The 23,342-nt window shown below is 57.2% G+C and overlaps 1 protein-coding gene across 14 annotated transcripts in view; it reads right to left on the bottom strand.

The window, feature by feature from the left end:
- Positions 1–271: 271 nt before the first annotated feature.
- The window catches only part of TBC1D24 (TBC1 domain family member 24), a 28,565-nt gene continuing 5,494 nt past the window's right edge, over positions 272–23,342 (bottom strand). Inside the window, exons 2-10 of one of the 14 annotated variants that reach the window (XM_065537059.2) lie at positions 9,638–9,751; positions 5,945–7,024; positions 5,335–5,352; positions 4,673–4,831; positions 3,649–3,712; positions 3,193–3,288; positions 2,634–2,856; positions 2,151–2,319; positions 272–1,416 (exon numbers count right to left, since the gene is read on the bottom strand). In XM_065537059.2, coding sequence (XP_065393131.1) covers positions 2,165–2,319; positions 2,634–2,856; positions 3,193–3,288; positions 3,649–3,712; positions 4,673–4,831; positions 5,335–5,352; positions 5,945–6,909 — 1,680 coding nt within the window. In that variant the 5' untranslated portion in view covers positions 6,910–7,024; positions 9,638–9,751 and the 3' untranslated portion in view covers positions 272–1,416; positions 2,151–2,164. Of the gene's footprint in view, positions 1,417–2,150; positions 2,320–2,633; positions 2,857–3,192; positions 3,289–3,648; positions 3,713–4,672; positions 4,832–5,334; positions 5,353–5,944; positions 7,025–9,637; positions 9,752–18,868; positions 19,148–19,657; positions 19,806–19,913; positions 20,019–23,342 lie in introns of those variants that run through there. The other 13 variants (XM_074028596.1, XM_065537061.2, XM_065537063.2 and 10 more) reach the window with 13 other exon arrangements.

Raw genomic sequence — 23,342 nt, 5'->3', positions numbered from 1 at the left:
CGGGGCAGCCACGCAGAACCTACTGGACTTAACTAGCCAGAAAAGTCACCACCCAGTTCAGGAAGTTTGCAGAGGGAAACCTACAAATGGTCCTCGGATATGACTTCCCTGCTCCTGGAGGGCTCCCTCTGGAAGAGGCTTGCAGCATTCCAGTCATAGAATGTGGGTGAGCACTGCAGCGGGCAGCCTCCCACACCTGCTTGGCTGTAGGCCCAGGAAGCCCCCGGAGGCCCCTGGCTGAAGAGATCAGACTCAGCTTGGAGCCCTGGAGTTGATGCAGCAAGACCATGTTTAATGAACACCAAAGCTGGCGGTACAGATGAGGGCCTTGGGGACTCAGGCGGGGGCCTGGAGGGCTGCAGTGGGCTGTGAGATGAGTGGCGACTTCCCTCCCATACCTCTCCCGGAGAGAGGGATTCACCCTGTCCCCCTGCGAGCCTCTCAACAGTCCTGTGAGGAGGACAGCAGGGCATGGGGACTGGCCCCATTTCACAGTTGGGGAAACTGAGTTCCAGATGGGTTTGTCAGCTTGCCCAAAGCCACGCAGGGTTCCCGGTCCTTCCTCCTGCACCACTATGGGCCCAGTCAGAGGCTACGTGAGCAGATGGTCAGGGGAGGCTGAAGCCTCATGGGAGGAGCAGGCAACGGTGTGGGGATGGACAGTGGCACGGTGCAGGGGACTCCAAGTGGCACTGGCTGGAGACCAGCAGGGACGGAAGTAGGGGCAGGACTGCTGGTACCTGTATCTGTGACCCAGGCCTCCATGGTCCCAGAACAGCCACTCGGGCCTCCACTTCTCCCTTCTCCCCTCCGTGGTGGCCAGACCCTCAATACCAGCTGAAGGAGGTCACAGGGCACGGAGGGAGGTCACAAGGCAGGGGGCTGCCCCCTACAGTGCCCAGAGGCAAGGCCTCCCTTGGCACCTACCTGTGTCTGGCCAGTGCAGGGCTTAGGCAGGGCAGGGGCCCAGGGGCCCAAAGGCTGTAAGATGAGAGAAAACCCTGACACGTGGCCAGCCACAGCACCACAAGAAGGACAGAGGGGGGACATGCATCCATGCAAGGTGGCCAAGGAGGTACTGGGTGGCCAGGGCCTGGGGAGGGCGCAGGGCCTGGTGCAGAGAAGCAGCTGGGGATGAACTGAGATGAGCATGCCACAAAGAGGGGCTTGGGCGTGACCTTGGGCCCCAGGTCACTGCAATGACAAAGAGGTGAAATGGGCAGCTGCAGAGGCTACAAGAACTCAAGGAGGCCTGGGCTGGAACGGAGGGGGGCTGAGAAGTCCCCTGGGTCCAGGCTTCTCTGGGCAGACCCCTGGAAATCGAGCTTGCTGGTCTGGGTCGGTCCCTGAGGGCCTCTCCCGGGGCCACCTCTTCAGATGGGAACACGCAGGGAGGCCCAGCAAAAGCTTCAGGCTCTGCAGAAACACAAGGACATGTGACATTCCCTCCAGCTCCCACCCTCCCTGGGGGTGGAGCCCAGCACAAATCCCACCCTCCTCCTCCCACCCAGCAGCTCCCAAACGCAGCCCAGGGGAGCCTCAGAGCCGGCCAAGCAGGGTTACTGAGAGAGGTGGCCCAGGAGGCCTGGAGAGGGAACTGGGGTAAAGGCCCGGGACAGGAGGTGGGGTCCGCCAGGGGGCAGGCCCAAGGGTGCCAGTCTCTTCTCAGGATCTACTCTGGGATTCAGTCGCCAGTCAGCCAGGCTGCAGGGCCCTGCTCGGGAGGGTGCGATGCTACGCGGCACCAGCAGGGGGCACCACAAGCCCACCCTCAGCTGCACGTTCCCGCTGCCATTCCACTCCCACCCCAGGGGCTCAGGCTGCATAGAGAAGCTCAGGGGCAGCAAGATCCAGACACTCCCAAGGCCTTGGGCTAAGGAAGCCTCCAAGGAGGAAGGTACTTCCTATGCCAGCTCTGGGTGGGTCTGGGGGCACTGCAGCCCCTCCAGCTCTGACCCAGATGCAGGTGGACTGGGGAAGCCCAGCCCAAACCCCAGGTAGAGGCAGCAGCAGGTCCAGGCAACGCCAGGCTCGGCCACGGGGCCCTGCTGTCCCCCAACCCTGCCCACCACATGGGGGGTCTCATCTGCTCTCTGCTGCCCAAGGTGGCAGCCCAGCCTTGGCCCACCACCCCACCGCGGCTCAGTCACCGTGGCATAGCCTGTCACTGGGTGTCAGGGTCCTGGAAGCCCCAGGCCTCCACAGCAGCAATGAGGAAGTTCTCGGAGCAGAGGGGCTGGTTGTTGAAGGTGTCACAGTGGCTTGTGCGGCCCCGGTTCAGGTCCCCATCAATGTAGAGCGCCTGGCCACCTCCTCCCCCTGCAGGATGCTCAGGTCAGTTGCGGTCTGACTGCCCCATCAGCACTGCCCCAGGCACCTCACCTGCTGTCCCAGCTGTCCTGCCCTGCACAGGCCTCTCTGAAACCGCACAGACCCTTGACCCTCCATAGCCCCCAGGACTAGCTGTCCAGGCTGGTCGCTCCCTCCCAGCTCCCTCTCACCCATCGTGCCTGGTCCACCCCGACACCCAGGGCCTCTTCTCTGCCACCCCGGTCAGGGAGGGCTGGGTGCAGCAGCTTCAGCTGCCCGGACCCCCACACCCTCATCCCAGGGCCCCGTCTGCTGGCACTCACCCACGATGAGGCAGTCGCTGCCCCCCGCCATGAACATGGACTCGGTCTTGGAGGGCAGGTTGAAGTGGCGAGCAGCCAGGAAGGGCGAGAGGCGGTCGGCAGGGTCTGAGGAGGCGGAGTGGCTGAGCGGGGTGGTGGGCTCGGCAGCCGTCAAGGGTGGGGGCTTGGTCAGCTCAGGGTGCTTGATCACCACCCACTCGTAGCGCTGCACCTCAGGCTGCAGCTGGGGTGGAAGCGGAGCATGAGGAGCTGGTGCAGGCACTTGCAGGACCCTCTGCCCCAGAGCCACAGCCTGTTTCATCCCCCGAATCTGCACCCAGAGCCCAAGGTGGGTGCAGCCCGAGCCAGGGGCTGGGGAGGTGGTGGCTCGAGCAGATAAGCCCCCCTGCCTCGGAGCAGCGCGCGGCTGAAAGATCAAACCTGAAGCACACATGGCGATGACGCTGCTGGGTGACTGCCATGGTGATATCAAACAGTGTCCCCAGGGCAGGCGGGTGCTCCCAGAACAATGCAGCTACAGGGTCTGCATGGGGGTTGGGGGGCACTTGGCCCCACTCACCCTAAACACAAAGCATTCTCCGGTCCCAAAGAAGCCCAGTTTGCCTCCAAACTTATTTCTCTCACTCCAGTCTGTGGACAGGTAAGCACCACACACCTGGGGGAAAGGTCTGGGTGAGGCTGTGCCCACAGGCCCCCAGGAGCGTCCCTGTGCTCCAGCCTACTCCAGCCCCACCAAGTCACAGGTGGGGGTGCAGGCATTGCCGTCTCCCACCCCCACCCCAGGGCAGGGGTTGTGTAGGCAAGGCAGCGTGCGTGCACCCTGCCCCTGGCTTGGGGCTGGCAATAAGGGTGGGCGGGGGCTGTGTTGGGGATAGTCTTATTTCCCCTTGTGACCCTGAGCGTGGGATGAGCCCCATGTGCTGGCCACACCCACGCTCTAACTCTGGCTCCAGCCCAGGAGGCCTAGGCTCCGGAGCCCATCAGAGCCAGCCCTGGCTCCCGGGTCCGTGCTCACCTCCTTCTGCGTGGTCTTGATGAGCAAGAGGGTAGGCTCATGTCCTTCACACTGGAAGTAGAACCTGGCGTAGAGACACGCATGACAGCTGTCACCCTGCACACCCTCCCAGCTGCCTCCTGCAGCCTCCACTGGCCCCGGCTGTCTTGGGGCGGAAGACCTGGGAACTGTGCTTCCTTCTCTCTGGGTCCCGACAACACCCTCACCCAGGTGTTCTTCTCACCTGGCCCTTTTCTGCCATCCCCAGGACAGCCTGCCCTGGTGTGACTCAGGGGAGAGGCCTGCAGCGGAAGGCCCCAGTGCAGAGCCAAGCGCCAGGGGCTGGGGAAGTAGGAACCAGAGGAACAGGTCCCCGCGGTGGGGAGGTTTGGCTCATCCTCGCAGCCCAGGCACGTGGGAGCCAAAGATGCCCGTGTCTGCCACTGTGGCGCCCAAAGCTTGGCTTTTGTCCTTGGCAGGGCCAGGAGAAGTGGCTCCAGCTATGCCAAAAAGCTTGAGGCGTTGTGAACCTGTGAACGGTGCCGGGTGGGGGCTGGACCAGCTCTGCCTACCTCACCTCCAGGTCATCCCAGGCCCAACCCAGAGCTCCCACGGCCACATGCTGTCCAAGGCTGGAGGGAGGCTCCCTGGCTGCACCTGGCAGCACCACCCTGGAGGGCAGCAGGCCTGGGGTCCCTGACAGAGCACCATGTCGATGACAGGGTGGGGAGCGAGCACAGCGGGGACCTGCCACGCACATGGTCCCCCAACCAAGACAATGCTGTGAGCTCCAAGGTGGGGATTCTGCCTCCCACGTCTTCATGACACCTGCACGGCCCCAAGCTGTGGCATGCCTGGCCATGACTCCCAAAGTCTGGGTGGCCTGGGGAGGGCAGAAGCCCAGAAAAGGACCCTGATTCTTAGGCCCCACAGGAAGAAGCAGGGCCTCACCAGGTGCCCAGGTTTGAGGCCCATTTCCAGCCTCTGTGGGCAAGACATGTGGCTGGGCAGCTCTGCCGCCCGCTCTGGCCCCTTGGGGTGTTACCTGGCCAGGCTGTACCCATGCTGCAGGGAGGAGAACAGCAGGAGGGGCTGGCATAGGGCAAAGCGCTCGGGGACCCAGGACCAGATGTCTCTCATCTCCCTCACGCTGACGATCTCTGAGCAGAAGTTCTCTGCATGGACGGCCAAGTGTACAAACTGCCTGAGGGGAGCAAGCAGGGGTCAGAGCCCGAAGCCACGTCCGGGGCCAGGCCATGTCTCCCAAGGTATGCCCCAGAGCCTCTTTGGAACTAAGCCCAGAGGGAACTTCTTGCCTGCTTGCCCCGGTTTAGGGCCGGGTTCTAGGTGCCCAACAGGGAGAAAGTTCCCAGGAGCCCCACCTCCCACCCGTTACAGAAGGGAGAGTGCCCAGCTTGGATGGGGACAATGCACCTTTTCTCTAAGAAATCAGGACAGAGAATGACTGCTCTGGCAAGACAAGGCTTCGGGGTGAGCCAAGCACCAGGAGATAGCATGACAGAGGCAGACAGGCAGGGAGGCAGGCAGACGCACAGACAGAAGGCGCCTGAGCAGCAGTCCGGCTCAGAGGCAGCACTGCCGAAGCCAGCCCGCGAGAGCAGCCCTGGGACCCAGAGCATCAGCTGGCCTAGAGTCAGCCTGGTGGAAAGACAGAGGCCAGGTGTGCGGATGCAGTTTCAGACCTACCTTTTAGAAAGGGACACACTGAAAAACAGGAGAAAGCAACGGACATGGAGAAGAAAAATAAAACAGACAAGGAGAAGTTAGTGTGAGTACCGATCCCCCGACAGGCCTTTGCTGGCCCAGAAGAAAGAGGACTGCACGTCAACAGACCGCAGCGTGGCACCACCACAGCGCCGGCTGCCAAATGCACATAGGACACCATGAACCCCTGACCCTGCTCCCCTGGGGCTGTGCTCCAGGCAGGGAGGCCACGCCCAGCAACCACAGCAGAGACCAGCCATGGAGCCCAGAGCTGGAGGGGTGGAGCAGGGGCTGCCCTGAAATAACCCTGGGAGTGGGCCTGGCCTCCCGCGATGCCTTCTGACCCCGTGGCCAGCATCAGCTTTCATCTCAGCCGCGGGCCTGGTCCCAGAGGATAGGAACCGATGTCCCTCGTCTGTGGCTGTAACTGGGAAGATCCTTCCTGTTTCAGTGTCTTTCTAGCCATGCACAGATGGGTGGGTGGACCATGGGCAGAGGCCGCCTGGAGGCCAGCAGGATGAGCTCATGCCGGACACGTCCTGCCCCAGCCCCCTACCCTGGGCGTGCCCCTCACTGGCTGCCGGGGACCTACCTCTTCTGCTTCACAGTGATGCCCTTCTGCTTCAGGGCTTTCTCGTTGGCCATCTGCAGGAGCTGGATCTCCTTGCGGGAGAAGAGGCGGATGGCGAACGCTTTCTCCAGCAGCTTCTCCGGGGACACTGTCTTGGCGATGTGTTTGACGAACGTGCGGATGTCCTGCTTCACGCTGTCCGACTCCAGGGGCTGCCCGGCCCTCACCTTGTGGAAGAACTTGAGGATGGCCAGCGCCACGCGGTACAGCACCTTGTAGCCCTCCACCAGAAAGACGTCAAAGACCCGGGCGAAGTAGCAGAGGGGCAGCTCCCCAAACAGCCAGCGCTGCCAGTCCGCATAGACCTGCAGGACGTCCTCTGACACGGCCACCATCAGCTTGTGGGCCGCCTGGCAGTACTTGTTCACCAGGTCCCCAAACGTCATGCAGGACGACTCAAAGGCCAGGAAGCTCTGGTCGATCAGCCTCCTGCCGGGGTCGTTGCAGGCCAGGATGCGGCAGGCCTTCTCGAAGCACTCGGCTTCGTCAATGCTGTAGTGCAGCAGCAGGGCCACCACGGCCGGCAGGGCGGGGCAGAAGGAGATGTCGGGGAACTGGTTGGCGATGCACAGGAGGATCTTGCGCACGGCCCCCTCACCGCGCGCATTCAGGCAGTAGCTGGGCACCTGCGTGTTGTCCACGAACTCGGGCAGCGGCAGGTAGCTGCTGCTGTGCTTGCCCACGATCTTGCCCACGATGTCGCTGTACACGCTGGCGTCGGGCGTGACTGTGCGGCAGGGAATGTCCCGGATCAGGCGCTGGTACACCTTTCCCCGCAGGGCGTGGCTTTGGGCCCAGTAGCCCTGGCGCGCCAGCTGCTTCAGTTCCTGCAGTTCAGTGCAGCTCAGCTCCTTGGGCCCCAGGTCCTGGATGGCAGCGTCCATCTTGTCTCTGTCCACGAAGCAGTTGTATCCCGGAGAGTCCATAGCGCCACTGTGCTAGGGAGGAAACCCTGGGCTGCAGGGAGGGGAGGACAGAGCGGCTAAATCCTCCAGCCCCCTTTCTGAGGGTGTTCAGCAAACCTGTCTGCCATCTCACACTCTGCAGGATTAAAAACAACATTTTTTGCATCTGTGTTTCAAGGTTCACATTTCAAAGAATGTATTTTTTCAAATGTGGTGTTTTCTTTTCTTTTCTTTTTTTTTTGAGACGGAGTCTCGCTCTGTTGCCCAGGCTGGAGTGCAGTGGCCCGATCTCCGCTCACTGCAAGCTCCGCCTCCTGGCTTCATACCATTCTCCTGCCTCAGCCTCCTGAGTAACGGGGACTACAGGCGCCCGCCACCTCGCCCGGCTAATTTTTGTATTTTTAGTAGAGATGGGGTTTCACTGTGTTAGCCAGGATGGTCTCAATCTCCTAACCTCATGATCCACCTGCCTTAGCCTCCCAAAGTGCTGGGATTACAGGCGTGAGCCACCGCGCCCAGCCTGTTTTCTTTTCTTTTGAGACAGGGTCTCACTCTATGGCCCAGGTTGGAGGGTGGTGCAGTGGCGTGACCTTGCTCTGCAGCTTTGAATGGCTTGAACAATCTTCCTGCCTCAGCCTCCCGAGTAGCTGGGACGACAGGTGTCCACCACCGTGCCCAGCTAATTTTTTTTTTTTGAGGTGGAGTCTCACCCTGTCACCCAGGCTGGCGTACAGTGTCACGATCTCCACTCACTGCAACCTCTGAGCCCCTGGTTCAAGCGATTCTCCTGACTCAGCCTTCTGAATAGGTGGGACTATAGGCATGTACCACCATGCCTGGCTAATTGTTTTGTATTTTTAGTAGAGACAGGGTTTCACCATGTTGGCCAGGCTGGTCTCAAACTCCTGACCTCGTGATCTGCCCACCTTGGCCTCCCAAAGTGTGGGATTACAGACAAGAGGCACTGCCCTGGCCTAATTTTTTATTTTTTTGTAGAGATGGGGTCTCACTATGCCCTCCAGGCTGGTCTTGAACTCCTGGGCTCAAGCAATCATCCTGTCTTGGCCTCTCAAAATGTTGGGATTACAGGTATGAGCCACTGTGCCTGGCCTTGTTTTATTTGGTTTGAGACAAGGTCTTGCGTTGACATCCAGGCTAGAGTGCAATGGCACCATCTCGGCGCACTGCAACCTCTGCCTCCTGGGCTCAGGTGATCCTCTCACCTCAGCTGTAGCTGGGACTACAGTTAGGCGCCACCATGTCCAGCTAATTTTTTCTCTTTTTAGTAGAGACGAGATTTTGCCATGTTACCCAAGCTGGTCTTGAACTCCTGACCTCAAGCAATCCACCCACCGCAGCCTCCTAAAGTGCTGGGATTACAAGTGTGAGCGAGTGCACCTGGCCTGTTTTCTTTATTATTATTATTATTTGTGTGTGTCTGTGTGTGTGTGTGTGTGATGGGGTCTTGTTCTGTTTCCCAGGCTGGCCTTGAACCGCAGGCCTCAAGTGATCTTCCCACCATGCTGGAATTACAAGTGAGAGTCATGGTACCCAGCCACATTATTTGTCTTAATCTTTGTGTAAGTATTAGAAGGGCTTCCACTTAAGACAAGTGACTGTTCTGAGAAGCCATTACAAACTTTGGAGTATACCTTCTTTTCACAGAACTTATGAAGTTACCGGAATAGGTCACACAGATTCTGAGTAATGAGAGGCTACAGATAGAGTTTCTATAAGGGTTTCAAGAGCTTGGCCCTTGGTTGGGCACAGTGGCCCATATCTATAATCCCAGCTACTCAGGAGGCCAAGGTGGGAGGACTATTTGAGGTCAGGAGTTCAAGACCAGCCTGGGCAACATGGTGAGACCCCATCTCTACCAAAAAAAGGGCCTGACCCTGCTGAAAATACCTCCCCGCTCCAGCATGGTCCACCCCAGGCTCCCAAACACCACCCTGCACCCTGGGGTCCTTCTGAAAGGGACCCCCAGTAGAAGATCACTTTGAGCAAAGAGATGCTTCGTTCTAGTTCTCTTTTTTTTTTTTTTGAGACGGAGTCTTGCACTGTCGCCCGGGTTGGAGTGCAGTGGCGTGATCTCGGTTCACTGCAACTTCCGCCTCCCAGGCTCAAGCGATTCTCCTGCCTCAGCCTCCTGCGTAGCTGGGATTACAGGAACCCGCCACCATGCCCGGCTAGTTTTTGTATTTTTAGTAGAGATGGGGTTTCACCATGTTGTCCAGGCTGGTCTTGATCTCCTGATCTCGTGATCCATCCGCCTCAGCCTCCCAAAGTGCTAGGATGACAGGCGTGAGCCACCGCGCCCAGCCCGTTCCCAGTTCTCTTTAACCAGCTGTGCGTGGTAAGAAAGTCACAGCCTATGCTGTCTCACCCTGTCGGAATTCTGAAGCCAGCTCTTAACTTTCTAAAACCACCAGCTTGAAAGCTATGCTTCGGGCAGGTGCTCCAGGGAGGAATCTCTGGTGAGGAGCAGGCATGTTTCCAGAGGGAGAGCTGGGACCTAAATGGAAGGTGCTGCAGCTTTAAAACTGCATATTTCTGGATCCAAATGAGCCAGAAGTCAAGTGGGGTGGTTGGTGTTTCTCCAAGAACAGCAACCCTTGGGCTCAGGCAAACATAAAAGGAGTGGGTAAGATGTGCCCTGTGGGATTCTGGACAACAGGTGACTTCCCTGGCGCAAGGCTACTGTCCTGGGCACAGAAGTGCAAGGTTTGCTTATGCACATCAAACTAACCTTTCCGCCTGGGATGGTACAAGTTCCCGGAGTGCCACAGGGGTCTGCTTCAGCAAGTTTTGGTTAAGTGACCGGACCACTCTGGTTTCTCTTGCAGCTAGAACATTCACCTACCTATTATATTATAAGGCAAATACTACTTTAAAACAGTTCGTGAAAGGTAAAAATCATAGTATAAAACCTATGTCTGTGAGACACTGTCTTGGGAAAGTACCTCGATACTGTGTTTCTGTGTGTGTGGTAAAATACACATAGCATAAAATTAACCATTTTAGGCCAGGCACAGTGGCTCACACCTGTAATCCTAGCACTTTGAGAGGCCGAGGCAGGCAGATCACGAGGTCAGGAGATCGAGACCATCCTGGCTAACACGGTGAAACCCCGTCTCCACTAAAAATACAAAATAATTAGCCGGGTGCGGTGGTGGGCACCTGTAGTCCCAGCTACTAGGGAGGCTGAGGCAGGAGAATGGCATGAACCTGGGAGGCAGAGCTTGCAGTGAGCCGAGATCGCGCCACTGCACTCCAGCCCAGGCGTCAGAGCAAGACTCTGTCTCAAAAAACTAAAAAATAAAAAAAAATTTACCATTGTAGCCATTTTTTATTTCTTTATTTTTTGAGACAGAGTGCCGCACTGTCATCCAGGCTGGAGTGCAGTGGCGCAATCTCAGCTCACTGCAACCTCTGCCTCCCTGGGTTCAAGCGATTCCCCTGCCTCAGCCTCCCGAGTAGCTGGGACTACAGGCATTTGCCACCACTCCCGGCTAATGTTGTATTTTTAATAGAGACGGTTTCTCCATGTTGGTCAAGCTCGTCTCGAACTCCCGACCTCAGGTGATCCGCCTGCTTCAGCCTCCCAAAGTGCTGAGATTACAAGCATGAGCCACTGAAGTTGATTTTAATATATCCCACTGGAAAAACCTTGCCTACAGCAGGACTAGGCCTCAGAAGAAAAGAAACCCTTAAGACCATTGATTGGTTTGCTTTGTCCTGGGAGGGAAGGCAGCGAGGGCTCCCCCCTTCCCTGGTCCTGAAGGCCAGGCCGACAGGTCCACTCACATGCACACGGCCATGCTCACACTGCACGATCTTCCATGTGTCGGTTATCCACAGCTTACATCCCTCCTTCCCGGCTCTGGGCCCACTAGCCTCTGGAGGAACTCCAGGCCCATCCTGTTTGGGTGAAAGAACTGGCTCCTTCTTAAGGCAATAAACATGTTTCTAAACAGAACAGGAGCTGGGCAGAGCAGCACCAGCCTCCATTCAGCTGGCCCCAGATTCAGGTTGAATATTAAACTGGAAACAGCAAAAGTTGTGACTGCACCTCGCAAAGTTCCCTCAGGGAGATGCAGATCCCAAGTTGTGTTTGCTGCCGCGAATGGTCCAGTGATGTGCTGGACTCAGAGGGACACCCGAGCCAAGGACATGTGCAGAAGACCCCGAGGGAGCCCTTGGATTCTTTCTTGTTCCCCAATCCCTCACTCAAAAAAGAGAGCAGCACGACATTTCTGGGGCTGTGCACACAAGGCAACAAACCATTTAAGGCATCTATAAAAACCAGGTCCAGGCTGGGCACGGTGGCTCACGCCTGTAATCCCAGCACTTTGGGAGGCCGAGGCGGGCAGATCTCGAGGTCAGGAGATCAAGACCATCCTGGCTAACATGGTGAAACCCCGTCTCTACTAAAAATGCAAACAATTAGCCTGGCGTGGCAGTAGGCGCCTGTAGTCCCTGCTACTTGGGAGGCTGAGGCAGGAGAACAGCGTGAACCCGGGAGGCGGAGCTTGCAGTGATCCGAGATCGCGCCACTGCCCTCCAGCCTGGGTGACTGAGATTCCATCTCAAAAAACAACAACAACAACAACAACAACAAAAAACAAACAACAAAACAAAAAAAAACAAAAACCAGGTCCAGGCCAGCACAGTGGCTCACATCTATAATCCCAGCACTTTGGGAGGCCAAGTCGGGTGGATCACTTCAGCCCAGGAGTTCAAGACCAGCCTGGGCAACATAATGAGACCTCATCTCTGCCAAAAAAAAAAAAAAAAAAAAAAAAAAAAACAATGGCCAGGCATGGTGGCATACACCACTAATCCCAGCTATTTGGGAGGCTGAGTGGGGAGGATCTTTTGAGGCCAAGCCCAGGAGTTCAAGACTAGCCCACACAACATGGCAAAACTCCATCTCTGTAAAAAAAATACAAAAATTAGCCAGGCGGGCCAGGCACGGTGGCTCACGCCTGTAATCCCAGCACTTTGGGAGGCCGAGGCAGGTGGATCACAAGGCTAGGAGTTTGAGACCAGCCTGACCAGCAGGTAAAATCCCGTCTCTACTAAAAATACAAAAAATTAGCTGGGCATGGTGGCACATTCCTGTAGTCCCAGCTACTTGGGAGGCTGAGGCAGGAGAACTGCTTGAACCCGGCAGGCAGAGGTTGCAGTGAGCCAAGATCACACTGCTTCACTCTAGACTGGACGACAGAGTGGGACTCCATCTCAAAAAATAAAAAATAAATAAATTTGCCAGGCATGGTGGTGCACACCTGTAGTCCCAGCTACTCAGGAGGCTGAGGTGGGAGGATCACTAGAGCCCAGGAGGTCGAGGCTGCAGTGAGACATGATTGCACCACTGAACTCCATCCAGCCTGGGTGACAGAGCAAGACTCTGTCTGAAAATAAAATAAAATAAAATAAAATAAAATAAAATAAAAAATAAATAAATAAAAACGAGGTCCAGATTGGTTTCCTTAGGTTTAAAAAAAAAAAAAAGTCTTTTATTATGCCGGTGATATTTGAATGCAAAAATCACAAAAAATCAAATAGTACCAAAATTAGGGAGTGAAAGTGTAGAGTTCTGTTTAAATTACCTCTCTAATCCTACTCCCCTTCTACATACAGATCATCGCTATTCACATTTTGGTATATATCCTGCCAAACCTTTTTCTTGCATTCACAACTGAGTGAGGTTTTCTGTAAACTGGACACTGAGATGAGGAAGTAAGGGGAAGTGGAAACTGAGGAAAAACATAAACCATCCTGGGCTGGCGCACTTACGGGCTTGAGTGCCCACACTCTGGAGGTGAGTTTTCACGGCCGAGTGGCTTTCCCTGTGGTCTGCTGGCTGGCTGGCTTCTGTTGTACATCGTAAGCTGCACCTGCTCCTACGCAGCAAACAAGGCCTGGTCTGTTCCCCACAGTCCCCCAACCCCTGATGAAGGTGCGGAGCCGGAGGTGGCGGCCGCGGAGGGAGTGAGAGGGGAGGCAGGGGCTACCATAGAAACGGTCCAGCTTTGCAGTCAGACAGGCCTGGCTGCAAGGTCCAGCTCTGCCACTTGTTTGCTTGAAATGCAGACAAGCCGTGCCTCTTCCCTAAACTGCAGTTGCCATGTCTGTAGAGCGGAGCCGATAATAACACCCAACTCCTCACGGGCAACAATTCCCAAGCAACCCCTGTGGGTTGAGCCCTACTCTGGACTGACAGGGTGGGGTGCAGGTGACATTAGGGTGACACCCCGTGAACAGTCTATCCCACTCTCTCTCCGGGTTCAGGCGGCCCCGGGCAGACAGTGCCAGCAGGGCCCTGTGAGGGTGCCTCCTGTGGGGGAGGCCACCTTCCTGAAGCCTCTGGGGAGCGAGCACATTGCTTCTCGCCACGGACACTGCACTGCCCTCACCTAAAGGTGCTTCCCCACCAGTCTCAAGTTCCCTGCAAAGGCATGGAGTGAGGTGGCACTGGTTCTCCGAGGTGGCACCTGTCAGCCCGGCTGCCACCAGCTCCCTGAGTGTGGAGCGGAGAAGCACTCCTCCTGTCTTTGGTCCTCAGCCTTGGGCCCAGCCTGCAATTCCAGAAAAATAGGAAAAATTCCACCTGACACCCATGAGACTCACAAGAATTACAGACAGAGACAGTTCCAGATGGTGGGGGTCCACATGGTGGGTCTGGAGGGTGACAGCTACTTTACTGAGGGTCTTCAGGGCACACCTCTCCCAGGAGATGACACTGAGCCAGAGCAGTGAGAAGGAAGCAGCGGGATTGCTGAGGACGAAGCACTCCAGACACAGCAGAGCAGGTGCAAAGGCCGAGCGAGGAACAGGCCTGTCGCACTCCAGGGCGCAGAGGGCAGCACGGACACACCCACGGGCCCGTGGATTGTATTCTAAGCACAGTGGGAAACTGGCAAGGGATGAGCTCCAGTCCCTGTTCTGTTGAGAAATTTACTGAGCCTGTTGATAGAAAGCACTCAGCCCAGCCCGGCCGGCCAGGACTGCTCAGCTGCCTGAGGACTGTCTCATCCTTACAGGGTCCCAGGCCAGGCGCTAGAAAGGTGTTCTGGAATGCCTGGGATGTGACAGTCCCAGTGGGTTGATGTCCAGCTGGTCCTGTAGAGGGAGGTGCAACTGCACAGGTCAGGGGCAGCTCTCACAGGCCACCATCTCCTCCCAGTGCCTCTCTCCACAGTCAAGCTGCCCTCCATACCCAGTGCGGCTTCTTTCCCACCCAGGAAGCTTCTCCAGGGACCTACAGGGCCTTTCCTCATAAACACCATGCCTGTTTGAGAGCTCAGGGTGCCTGCAGATCAGAAGCAAACGTTTGTATTCGTTCGTTCGTTTATTTATTTATTTATTTATTATTTTTTGAGACAGAGTCTTGCTCTGTTGCCCAAGCCGGAGTGCAGTGGTGCGATTTTCGCTCACTGCAACCTCCACCTCCCGGGTTCAAGTGATTCTTCTGCCTCAGCCTCCCGAGTAGCTGGGATTACAGGCGCCCGCCACCACGCCTGGCTAATTTTTGTATTTTTAGTAGAGATGGGGTTTCACCTTATTGGCCAGGCTCATCTCGAACTCCTGACCTCATGATCCACCCGCCTTGGCCTCCCAAAGTGCTGGGATTACAGGCTTGAGCCACTGTGCCTGGCCGCAAATATTTCTTAATAAAACAACAAGCAGCTGGGCGCGGTGGCTCACGCCTGTAATCCCAGCACTTTGGGATCCCAGCCGCCTATGTCCACACTCCATGGGAGCTCCAAGAAAGCCCTGATCCATCCTCTGCAGCAAACCCCCTGAAGGTGTTCACAGGAAGAGAAAGGCTGCCAGGGCTGGGTGGGGGGCGTCCATCCAGGGTATGGCGCCCTGAGCTAATTTCTAGCCAGGAGGCAGGTGGGAAGGAGCATGGATGTGGGAGGAGGTGGATCCTCACTGTGGAGAGTGGGGCAGGAGCGGCCTGGACTGGGCAGCTGGCCCCTCCACTCCAGCAGACTAGCAGCTCACCCCAGCTTTGGGGTGGAACACAACCCCACAGCTGCTGGCTGCTGATGAGTTAACTTCCTGCTCTATCTCCCTTCATCCTGGGACAGTGAGGACCTCCGAGAGAGGCTCCAGAGGGTCCCCAAGCACAGGCAGGACCTACCAAGGTCTGGGACTCCAGAGCACTCGGCCACTTCTAGTGCCAGGGCCCTCCTGTGGGTCCTGGAGACACAGGCCACCCCGGCAGGGCTCCTGCTAGCAACACACCTGCCATCCCCAAACACCCAACTCCAGGCCTGAGAGCCTGAGTCATGAGGCCTCTGCATACGTCACTTCTTCAGGGGGCATGTGATTTTCCCAAACAACTGGATTTGAAAACACACTCTCTTTCATGTGACAAAGACAGAACACACATTTAGCCTCAGTGATGACATTCTGACACCGCCAACGGCAACCCCGACACCGCGCCTCCCTTCCTGGGGACTGCTCCTGTCCCAGGTCACAGCAAACGGGAGGAGACAGCGTGTGACCACGGCTCCCTCGTCCCGCAGGTCATCATATGACAAACCTCCACTGACTGAAGCGCCTCCTTTGTGCCGGCGAGAGACGGCTTGAGAGGAGGCCGTCAACCGCGGCAGCTCGGGAAGTGCTGGGGGAACCCCATGGGCAGGGCTGTGCCTGCTGCTGTGGAAGGGGCGGAAAGGCGTGGAGGCAGCCTGTGGGTGGGGACGGTGCCCCTCAGACGCGGAGGCAAGAGTGGGCAAAGGCGAGCTGGGCAGCCCTGGCAGTGCTGAGGGGCTGGGGTGGGCTAAGAGCGGGTGTCCCCACACGGGGTAGGAGGAGAGTGTAGGCAGGTGACTTGATCAGATCTGCATTTACAAAAATCCCCCTGGTGTCCCTGGAGGAGGAAGGGTTGGGACAGAGGAGCCAGGGAGAAAGGAAGGCAGAGTCTAGACCGGGAGGGTGGAGAAGATTGGGGGACCCCCAGAGACCGCTCAGGGTTGGATCCCACCGGACTGTGGCCTGATAGTGGGAGTCAGAACCCGGGCCACTTGGGGATGCTGGAGGTCGGGGCAAGCGACAGAGAATCCCAGCCCAGGGAAACTCCACTGTGAAGTTTTCAGAGCCAGCTTCGATACAGATGCTTCTTAGGCAAACGCCAGAGCAGCTCAGGCTGGAAGTAGAGCCCTGGGGGCGAGGCCCACAGCACAGAGGGCACCCCCATGCACTCCCAGACGCCACCAAGGGGCCAACTGCAGCCCCCTGGGCAAGAGGCAGCCCTGTCCCAATGTAGGTCAGCGTTCGCTAGGACTCCAGGTTGAAGAGCTGGGGTTGCAGGCCTGGGCCCCATCCCGCCCTGGCCTGACTACCACACCCATCCTGGCCACAGGAATAGCCCCCGTCCCAGCAGCAGCTAACAAGGACCCGGCATTCTGTGTGGCTGGACCTCAGTCACGGGGCAGCAGAACAGGGAATGGGCGTCAGCTGCCGCTCATCTCAGTTCTTCCCGTCTGGTCTGAGCAATCCCTCACCATTTCCTGGGAGTGGGGCCGGGAGTGAAGAGGAAGAGGAAACGAGGCCGGGCCCCATGGGTGGGGAACCCCAATGCCCGCAGCTAGGGACCACAGGAATGAGGTGCTCTGGTCCCTACGGGCTTCACGTGATAGGAGATGCACGCTCCTCTCAGCGGGCTCCCCAGGCAGGATCCAAAACACTCTCACTCTCCACAGAAGACCCTGGACCTTGCTAAGTGCTGCAGGGATATGGGGGAAACCTGCTGGTGGGCTGGGGAGACCGGCAGGGCCCGCCCACTCCTGAGCACCAACCACACCTGCCAGGCAGGGGAGGGCAGCACAGGCATTCCAGCCCCAGGCGCGAGGTCCAGGGATGAGAGCTTCGCTGCCTGACAGGGAAGCTCGGAGTGCTCGGAAACCCTGGGGCAGAGGCGGCAGCGGGCCAGGTGGGAATGGTAGGGACGGCGTGGGGTGGCTGAGAGAGCCTGGAAGCTGTCCGGACTGTTTGGAAAAACTCTCATGCCATGTTTTCCTCTGCTCTGACGCCAGCACAGCAATCAGCACAGGATTTGCGATCCAGAAAATGCAGGGGTTTCTCCCCGCAGCAAGCAATCCATTCTGCAGTGGGTGCCGGCGGGGCGTCCTCCAATTCAATCCCAACAATGGAGACATTTACCTGGAGATAGGTCAGATCCCACAGGTCGGGAGCTCAGTCCCCAAGACGCCCACACCCTCAGACACCAGTCAGAAGTCCAGGCCTCCAGAACTTCTCAGTGACCAACTTCAAGTTGGGGTTCCCACAACCCGGCTTTGGGTTCAATGAACTTGCTGGAGCAGCTCACAGAACTCAGGGAAACACTTACATTCACTAGTTTATTATAAAGGTTGTTACAAAGGACACAGATGAAGGGGCCTTTAGAGTGAGGTATGGGAGAGGGACGGTGCCACCCTCCAGGCACCCCCTCCTGCTCAGCTGTCCAGCAGCTCTCCAAGTCCTGTCCTCTAGGGTTGGCATGGAACCTTTGTTAAGTAGGCGTGATTGATTACCCCACTGGCAATCAACTTGACCTTCCACCCCTGGACCTCCCCCCTCCCTGCGGTTGGGGCTGGGGCTGAAAGTCCTAACCTGCTAATCCTGCCTTGGTCTTTCCAGTGACCAGCGCCACCCAGAAGCTATCAGTCAACACCAGTGCACAGAAAGAGCGCCACGGAGATCCTGAGGATTTCAGGAGTTGTATGTCACAAAACAAGGACAAAGACCAAATAGGTATTTCACAACATCACAGAGGTGCTGGGAGAGTAGGTGGAGGGAGGCTGGAGGAACACACTGGACGGGGCAGGGAATGGGGCCTAAAAGCATACCTGGAGTGGGGCGTGGATGACAGGCATGAGGGGAGAGGTGGCCCCAGCATTCAGCCCCAGGGAGGGGATGACGCCTCCTCCGGCTGGGGGACCTTCCTCACAAGTCCAGGCCAAGTCTGATTTCTTCATGAGGGGCCCAGGCCTCCCACCTACCTGCTGGGAAAGGCCAGGGAACACCTAATCCTGTCCTCCAAGAATCTACTGGATGCCTCAAAGACACAAACAAATCCCAGGCAGAGTCCCAAAGTGCAGACACTCCTGCCATATAGCCCCGCCACCCTAGGCCTCAGCCCTGGAACAATGGAGCTGGCACAGTGGACCACGATGGAAGAGAGCCACTGGACTCATTTGTGCACCCAGGTGTACCCGTTCTCTCTGGAACCTTCTTCTGAGTGCCTCCTAGATGCCTGGCACTGAGCTAGAAAGAGCTGAGAGATAAATCAATCACCTGGCAGTGAGGTCGGAAAGCCGCTTTGTAGGCACGTGTAGAGGCAGAGAGGCCCCGGGGTGGTCACGTGCCCCGGAGAGCTGGAGGGGTTCCGGAAACCCTTCTAGGAGGTGGTTACAGCGTGCTGGGGTTGGCAGAGCAGACTGCGGGGGGCGGGGTGTGGGTGGGCGGCAGGGGGAGGACCTACACTCAGCAGCAGGGAAATACAAGACTTGCTCCAAGTCACAAGGCCTGCACCCTACCCCATCCCAATAGTGACAGGGCACCACCAGAATACCAGGGTGGGGAGGCGAGATCAAGCTTTTATTCCAGAAAGATCTGTGGCATGGCAGCCTGGAGGGCATGTGCAAAGGCCACAGCCATCAGAAACATCCACTGGGGGTGGCGAGGTGGGGAGGGGAGGCTGAGAGGAGGATGACCACCAGGGGTCCGCTGCATGTGGGGTGGGCACCCCCTGGACCTTTCTTGCAGAATGTCAGGGGTGGGAGATGCCTGCACAGGCACGTTTTGAGAATGCTCCTCTGGCGATCCCATTCCCCTGACCTGTGCCCCCACCGCCTGGTGAGACCCTCAGCTATAGGACCATGTCTGACCGGGGCTGGATGGTGAAAGTGTCACTAACCACGGTGAGCACAGCCACCGGTCTTCACCCACATCTCCTTACCTTGTTATATGCCTTTTACCCCCGGCACCTGCTTCCAACCTGCCTTCTTGCTCTGGAAATTTTCTACAGCAAACACACCACTCCCAAGTCTTCGTCCTCTCCTGAATGTACCCTTCCTCCTCTGGGCCGAGCAGCAGCCAGGCTCTCACCATCACCACCCACCTCCTCTCTCTCCGGCTCAGGGCCTTCCTCTCTGTGCTGCCCTCCCTTGAGGGCTAAGTTCGCAGTCCTGGCTGGAAGCTCCGTGGCCTCTAGAACTTTAAAAGCCTTTACATCTCTACCTTTTTATCCAGTCCCTGGGCATTCCAGAAAACCACTCCACCCACTCCAGAGGCGGCACATTCATAAACCCGCCCATACCCCGTCCTGGAGCCCTCAGTGCCCTCCTCCCACTCGGAGCTGCGACTGCCCCATCCACCAGCCGCTCTGGCTTTTCTCTCTTGCCAGCTCAGCCTGGACCGTCACGCCAAGCCCCAACTCCCGCCCGCCAACCCCACACTCCTGTCTCAGCCATATGGATAAACGGCACGAGGAAGTCAGCCTGAGGCACGAGAACAGCTGAGGGGAGAGGGAGAAGTCCTGCCGCCTGCTCAGCGGTTTCGAGTGGCCCAGCCCCCGGTGCCACCTGGCAGCCTTTGCGGCACACTTCACTGACACTGTCTCCTCTCCAGCTCACAGCCGCCCCGTCCCACCCACTCCACCCCAAGAAAGGGGGCTTGTCAGGCAGAAGCTTCCCAGCTCTCTGCATTCCCACCACAGACCAAGGCCCCCCTCAGTCCTGGCTCTCACCTTCTGGGGACCCTAGCTCCCCATCTCTCTCCAAGGCTCCCCAGTGCTGTGACACGGGCCCCAAACACAGCAAACCACAGTGCCAGGGGCTCCGCTCCAGCTCCACCTCTCCTCCGTTTTTCTTCTGAGCCGAGCTGCTGGCAAGAGCAGATGACACCCGGCTTCCGGCCCTCCCGCCGCTGGCCGCGCTGGCTGCCAGATCTCCCAGCTGCCTTGGGCCTCATCCCGCCTGCCTCCCTGCCAGGCATCTCCTCACCTCTCCACGGCTGCTCCTCCAGCTCCTGTGCCTGTCTCTCCAATGGAGCCCACCCTCTCCTGAGCCTAGAATCCTTCTTTGAGGTCCAGGCCCGTCCCTCCAGCTGCTTCCCAGCTGTTTCCGGGACGCTCACAACATTCACACTCCACGTGACTCCAGCGCAATTCAGCTCCCACTCCCAGCCTCCTGCCCGCTCAGGGCTTCACCCAGTCACCATTCTCCACCCAAAACCCTCTCCTGGTGTCCTCCGCCCTTCAGGACCTGGCCCCTCCCTGCCCCTCGGACAACAGCTTCAGGAGCCCTGGCTACATAGTGCCAACTGCAGTCCCCACACTACTGTGGGAATGTCACTGTCCAGAGAGGCAGGACACACCTGTCCCCTTTCACTTTCTGCTCTCAGTACAATTGCCCCTTCTTCACAGGCCTCCATGGGACCTCTGGCGCAGGGCCGAGCCCTCACAGAGCTCCACACCTCCTGTCCACATCTGTCCTCACCCTCACCCAGCGCACCCACCATCATGGTGCTGCCTTATCCACCCACCCAAGTGTCTCACACTATGTCCAGTGTATCCTGGGAAGGAGGGAACAGAGAAGAAAACAGGCAGAGACTCAGAGAAATCGCAAACCACTTGGGCCCAAGATAAATTTAATTTTGAAGGCCAAATAACAACAGGGAGCATTACTAGTCCACCAACCCTAGGTGTGACCTTTCCTGCAGGCATCTTCACATGACAGGAAGGTAGGGGTGCTTGCCTCAGCCTGAAGCAGAGCATAGGCATCTTCCAAATATTAATGGTGACCGACATGCCACAGTGACTAACAAGTAGCTGCTGCCTGGGGAACTTGATAGTGGGCTCTTTGCTGGAGGCACACAATGGAGGGCACGTGCCAGGTACAAAAGGGGTGTGACCATTAACGAGGCGTTAGTCACCGCACCACGGGCCAGCTGGTCTGCCTGCCTGTGCTGGTCAGCAGTGCAAACGTGCCTAACTGTGGCTCCTGAGCCTACTGCTCGGAGCCTGAGCAGAGGCAGGCTGAGCCTCAACCTTGGCCAGCCACTCAAGACAGTTCCCTGTTCCCTTTCATAGGCAGACATCTTTCTTTCCCCGGCCTGGTCTGGTCCACCCAAAGGCAGGGGCTAGAGCTGGCACAGGACTCTGGTAATTCAGGATCTTTACCATCTGAGCCCAAAGATTCTCCCCACAGCAGGTCTAGAAAAATACCCCCCAGGACCCAGGAGGAGAACCAGAGGAAGAGAGCTCAGCTGTCAGCAGCGCAGGATTTCGATTGGTCTGAGTTCCAAGCCTGTGACAGGTGTGCCTTGGAAGGCCAGGCTCACATCAGGTTCTCAGCAAGTGTCTTTAGACCTAAGGAGAGATCCAGCTCAGGGTGGAGTCGTGCAGGTTTAATCATTTTATTTTTATTTACTTTTTAAGTCTGGTAGAGACAAAGTCTCACTATGCTGCCCAGACTGGTCTCAAACTCCTGGCCTCAAGCAATCTTCCCATCTTGGCCTCTCAAAGTGTTGGGATTACAGGTGTGAGCCACCACGTCTGGTCCTAATCATTTTAACAGGCATTCAAGGCACGCTTCCTGAATGCCAGTGTGCCAGGTACCTGAGTACAGAGGAGTACAGAGGCATGGCCCCACCCCAGCCCGGGTCAGGTGTACTGACGATGCCAATTCAAGGTGCAGGTGCTGCGACAGGGTGCTTTCCCAGATCCAACGCCTGCCTCAGCTGGGTCTTACAGTGTGAGGAGGCCTTAGCCTCAGAAGTGATAGAGACAGCGTGGTCAAAAGACAGGGCCCTGGAGGGCAAGCCTGGTCAGAGCTACCCAACGCTCCATAAGCGCGTTGGCCAGTGAGTGTCCTTTGGGGCTCTAATTAAGACAGTTCTACGGTTCAGCATAACAGGCACCAAGAAGCCAAAGGGCCCAAAACAGAGGCCTGGGATTTACTAGGCTGCCAGGAAAGGGCAGTGCTCCTGAGTGCTGGGAACAGGGAGAGGACAGCCCAGGAAGCCGCCAGGGCAGAAAAGTTAATGTCCACACCTCGATCCTTCTAAGGCCACAGGTTTACCAAGGTAGGAAGGCCAGAAGGACCCTTGCCAGGAAAGGGATCACAGAGGATATTTAGGGAAGGGGTGGAAAGGATTCAAGGAAAGGCTGAAGGGATCCAGGTGATCAGCTCCATTTAGCATGCCACAGTGAGTGGAAAGGCTTTTACTGGAAACAGGATGGCCCACAAGCAAACAATCTCTCTCGGTGTGTGGCACCCAATTAAAACTGTGTAACAATCAGGCAGACACACAGTTTCAGATTATGGGAAATCTGTATCCTCAGTAGATTCCCAGGTCCCCTGTGGTGTGTTCTCAATGACCTATAAGAAAAAGGGGGCCGGGCGCGGTGGCTCAAGCCTGTAATCCCAGCACTTTGGGAGGCCGAGACGGGCGGATCACAAGGTCAGGAGATCAAGACCATCCTGGCTAACACGGTGAAACCCCGTCTCTACTAAAAAATACAAAAAACTAGCCGGGCGAGGTGGCGGGCGCCTGTAATCCCAGCTACTCGGGAGGCTGAGGCAGGAAAATGGCGGGAACCCGGGAGGCGGAGCTTGCAGTGAGCTGAGATCCGGCCACAGCACTCCAGCCTGGGCGACAGAGCGAGACTCCGCCTCAAAAAAAAAAAAAAGAAAAAAAAGAAAAAGGGAACAGCCCGGTGTAGTGGCTCATGCTTGTAATCCCAGCACTTTGGAAGGTTGAGACGAAAGGATCCCTTGAGCCAGGAGTTCGAGACCAGTCTGGGCAACATAGTAAGATATTGTCTCTACAAAAAAATAAAAAATCAGGAAGGTGTGGTGGCATGCACCTGTAGTCCCACCTACTCAGAAGGCTGAGGTGGGAGCATGGCTTGAGCCCAGGAGGTTGAGGCTGCAATGAGCCATGACTGCACCACTGCACTCCAGCCTGGACAAAAGAGCGAGACCCAGTCTCTTAAAAAAAAACAATTAACAGGCCGGGCATGGTGGCTCATGCCTGTAATCCCAGCACTTTGGGAGGCCAAGGCGGGCAGTCACGAGGTCAGGAGATGGAGACTATCCTGGCTAACACGGTGAAACCCCGTCTCTACTAAAATCACAAAAAATTAGCCAGGCGTGGTGATGGGCGCCTGTAGTCCCAGCTACTTGGGATGCTGAGACAGGAGAATGGTGTGAGCCCAGGAGGCGGAGCTTGCAGTGAGCCGAGATCGCGCCACTGCACTCCAACCTGGGCGACAGAGCGAGACTCCATCTCAAACAAATAAACAAACAAACAAACAACAGCCAGGCAGGTATGCCTGTAATCTCAGCACTTTGGGAGGCCGAGGCAGGTGGATCACGAGGTCAGAAGTTCAAGAGCAGCCTGGCTAACATGGTGAAACCCCGTATCTA

The sequence above is a fragment of the Macaca fascicularis genome, chromosome 20 (assembly GCF_037993035.2).
Source record: "Macaca fascicularis isolate 582-1 chromosome 20, T2T-MFA8v1.1".
Classification (NCBI taxonomy): Eukaryota; Metazoa; Chordata; class Mammalia; order Primates; family Cercopithecidae; genus Macaca; species Macaca fascicularis.
Note: the sequence above shows the minus strand (reverse complement) of the source record. Positions and strands in the feature narration are given on the sequence as shown.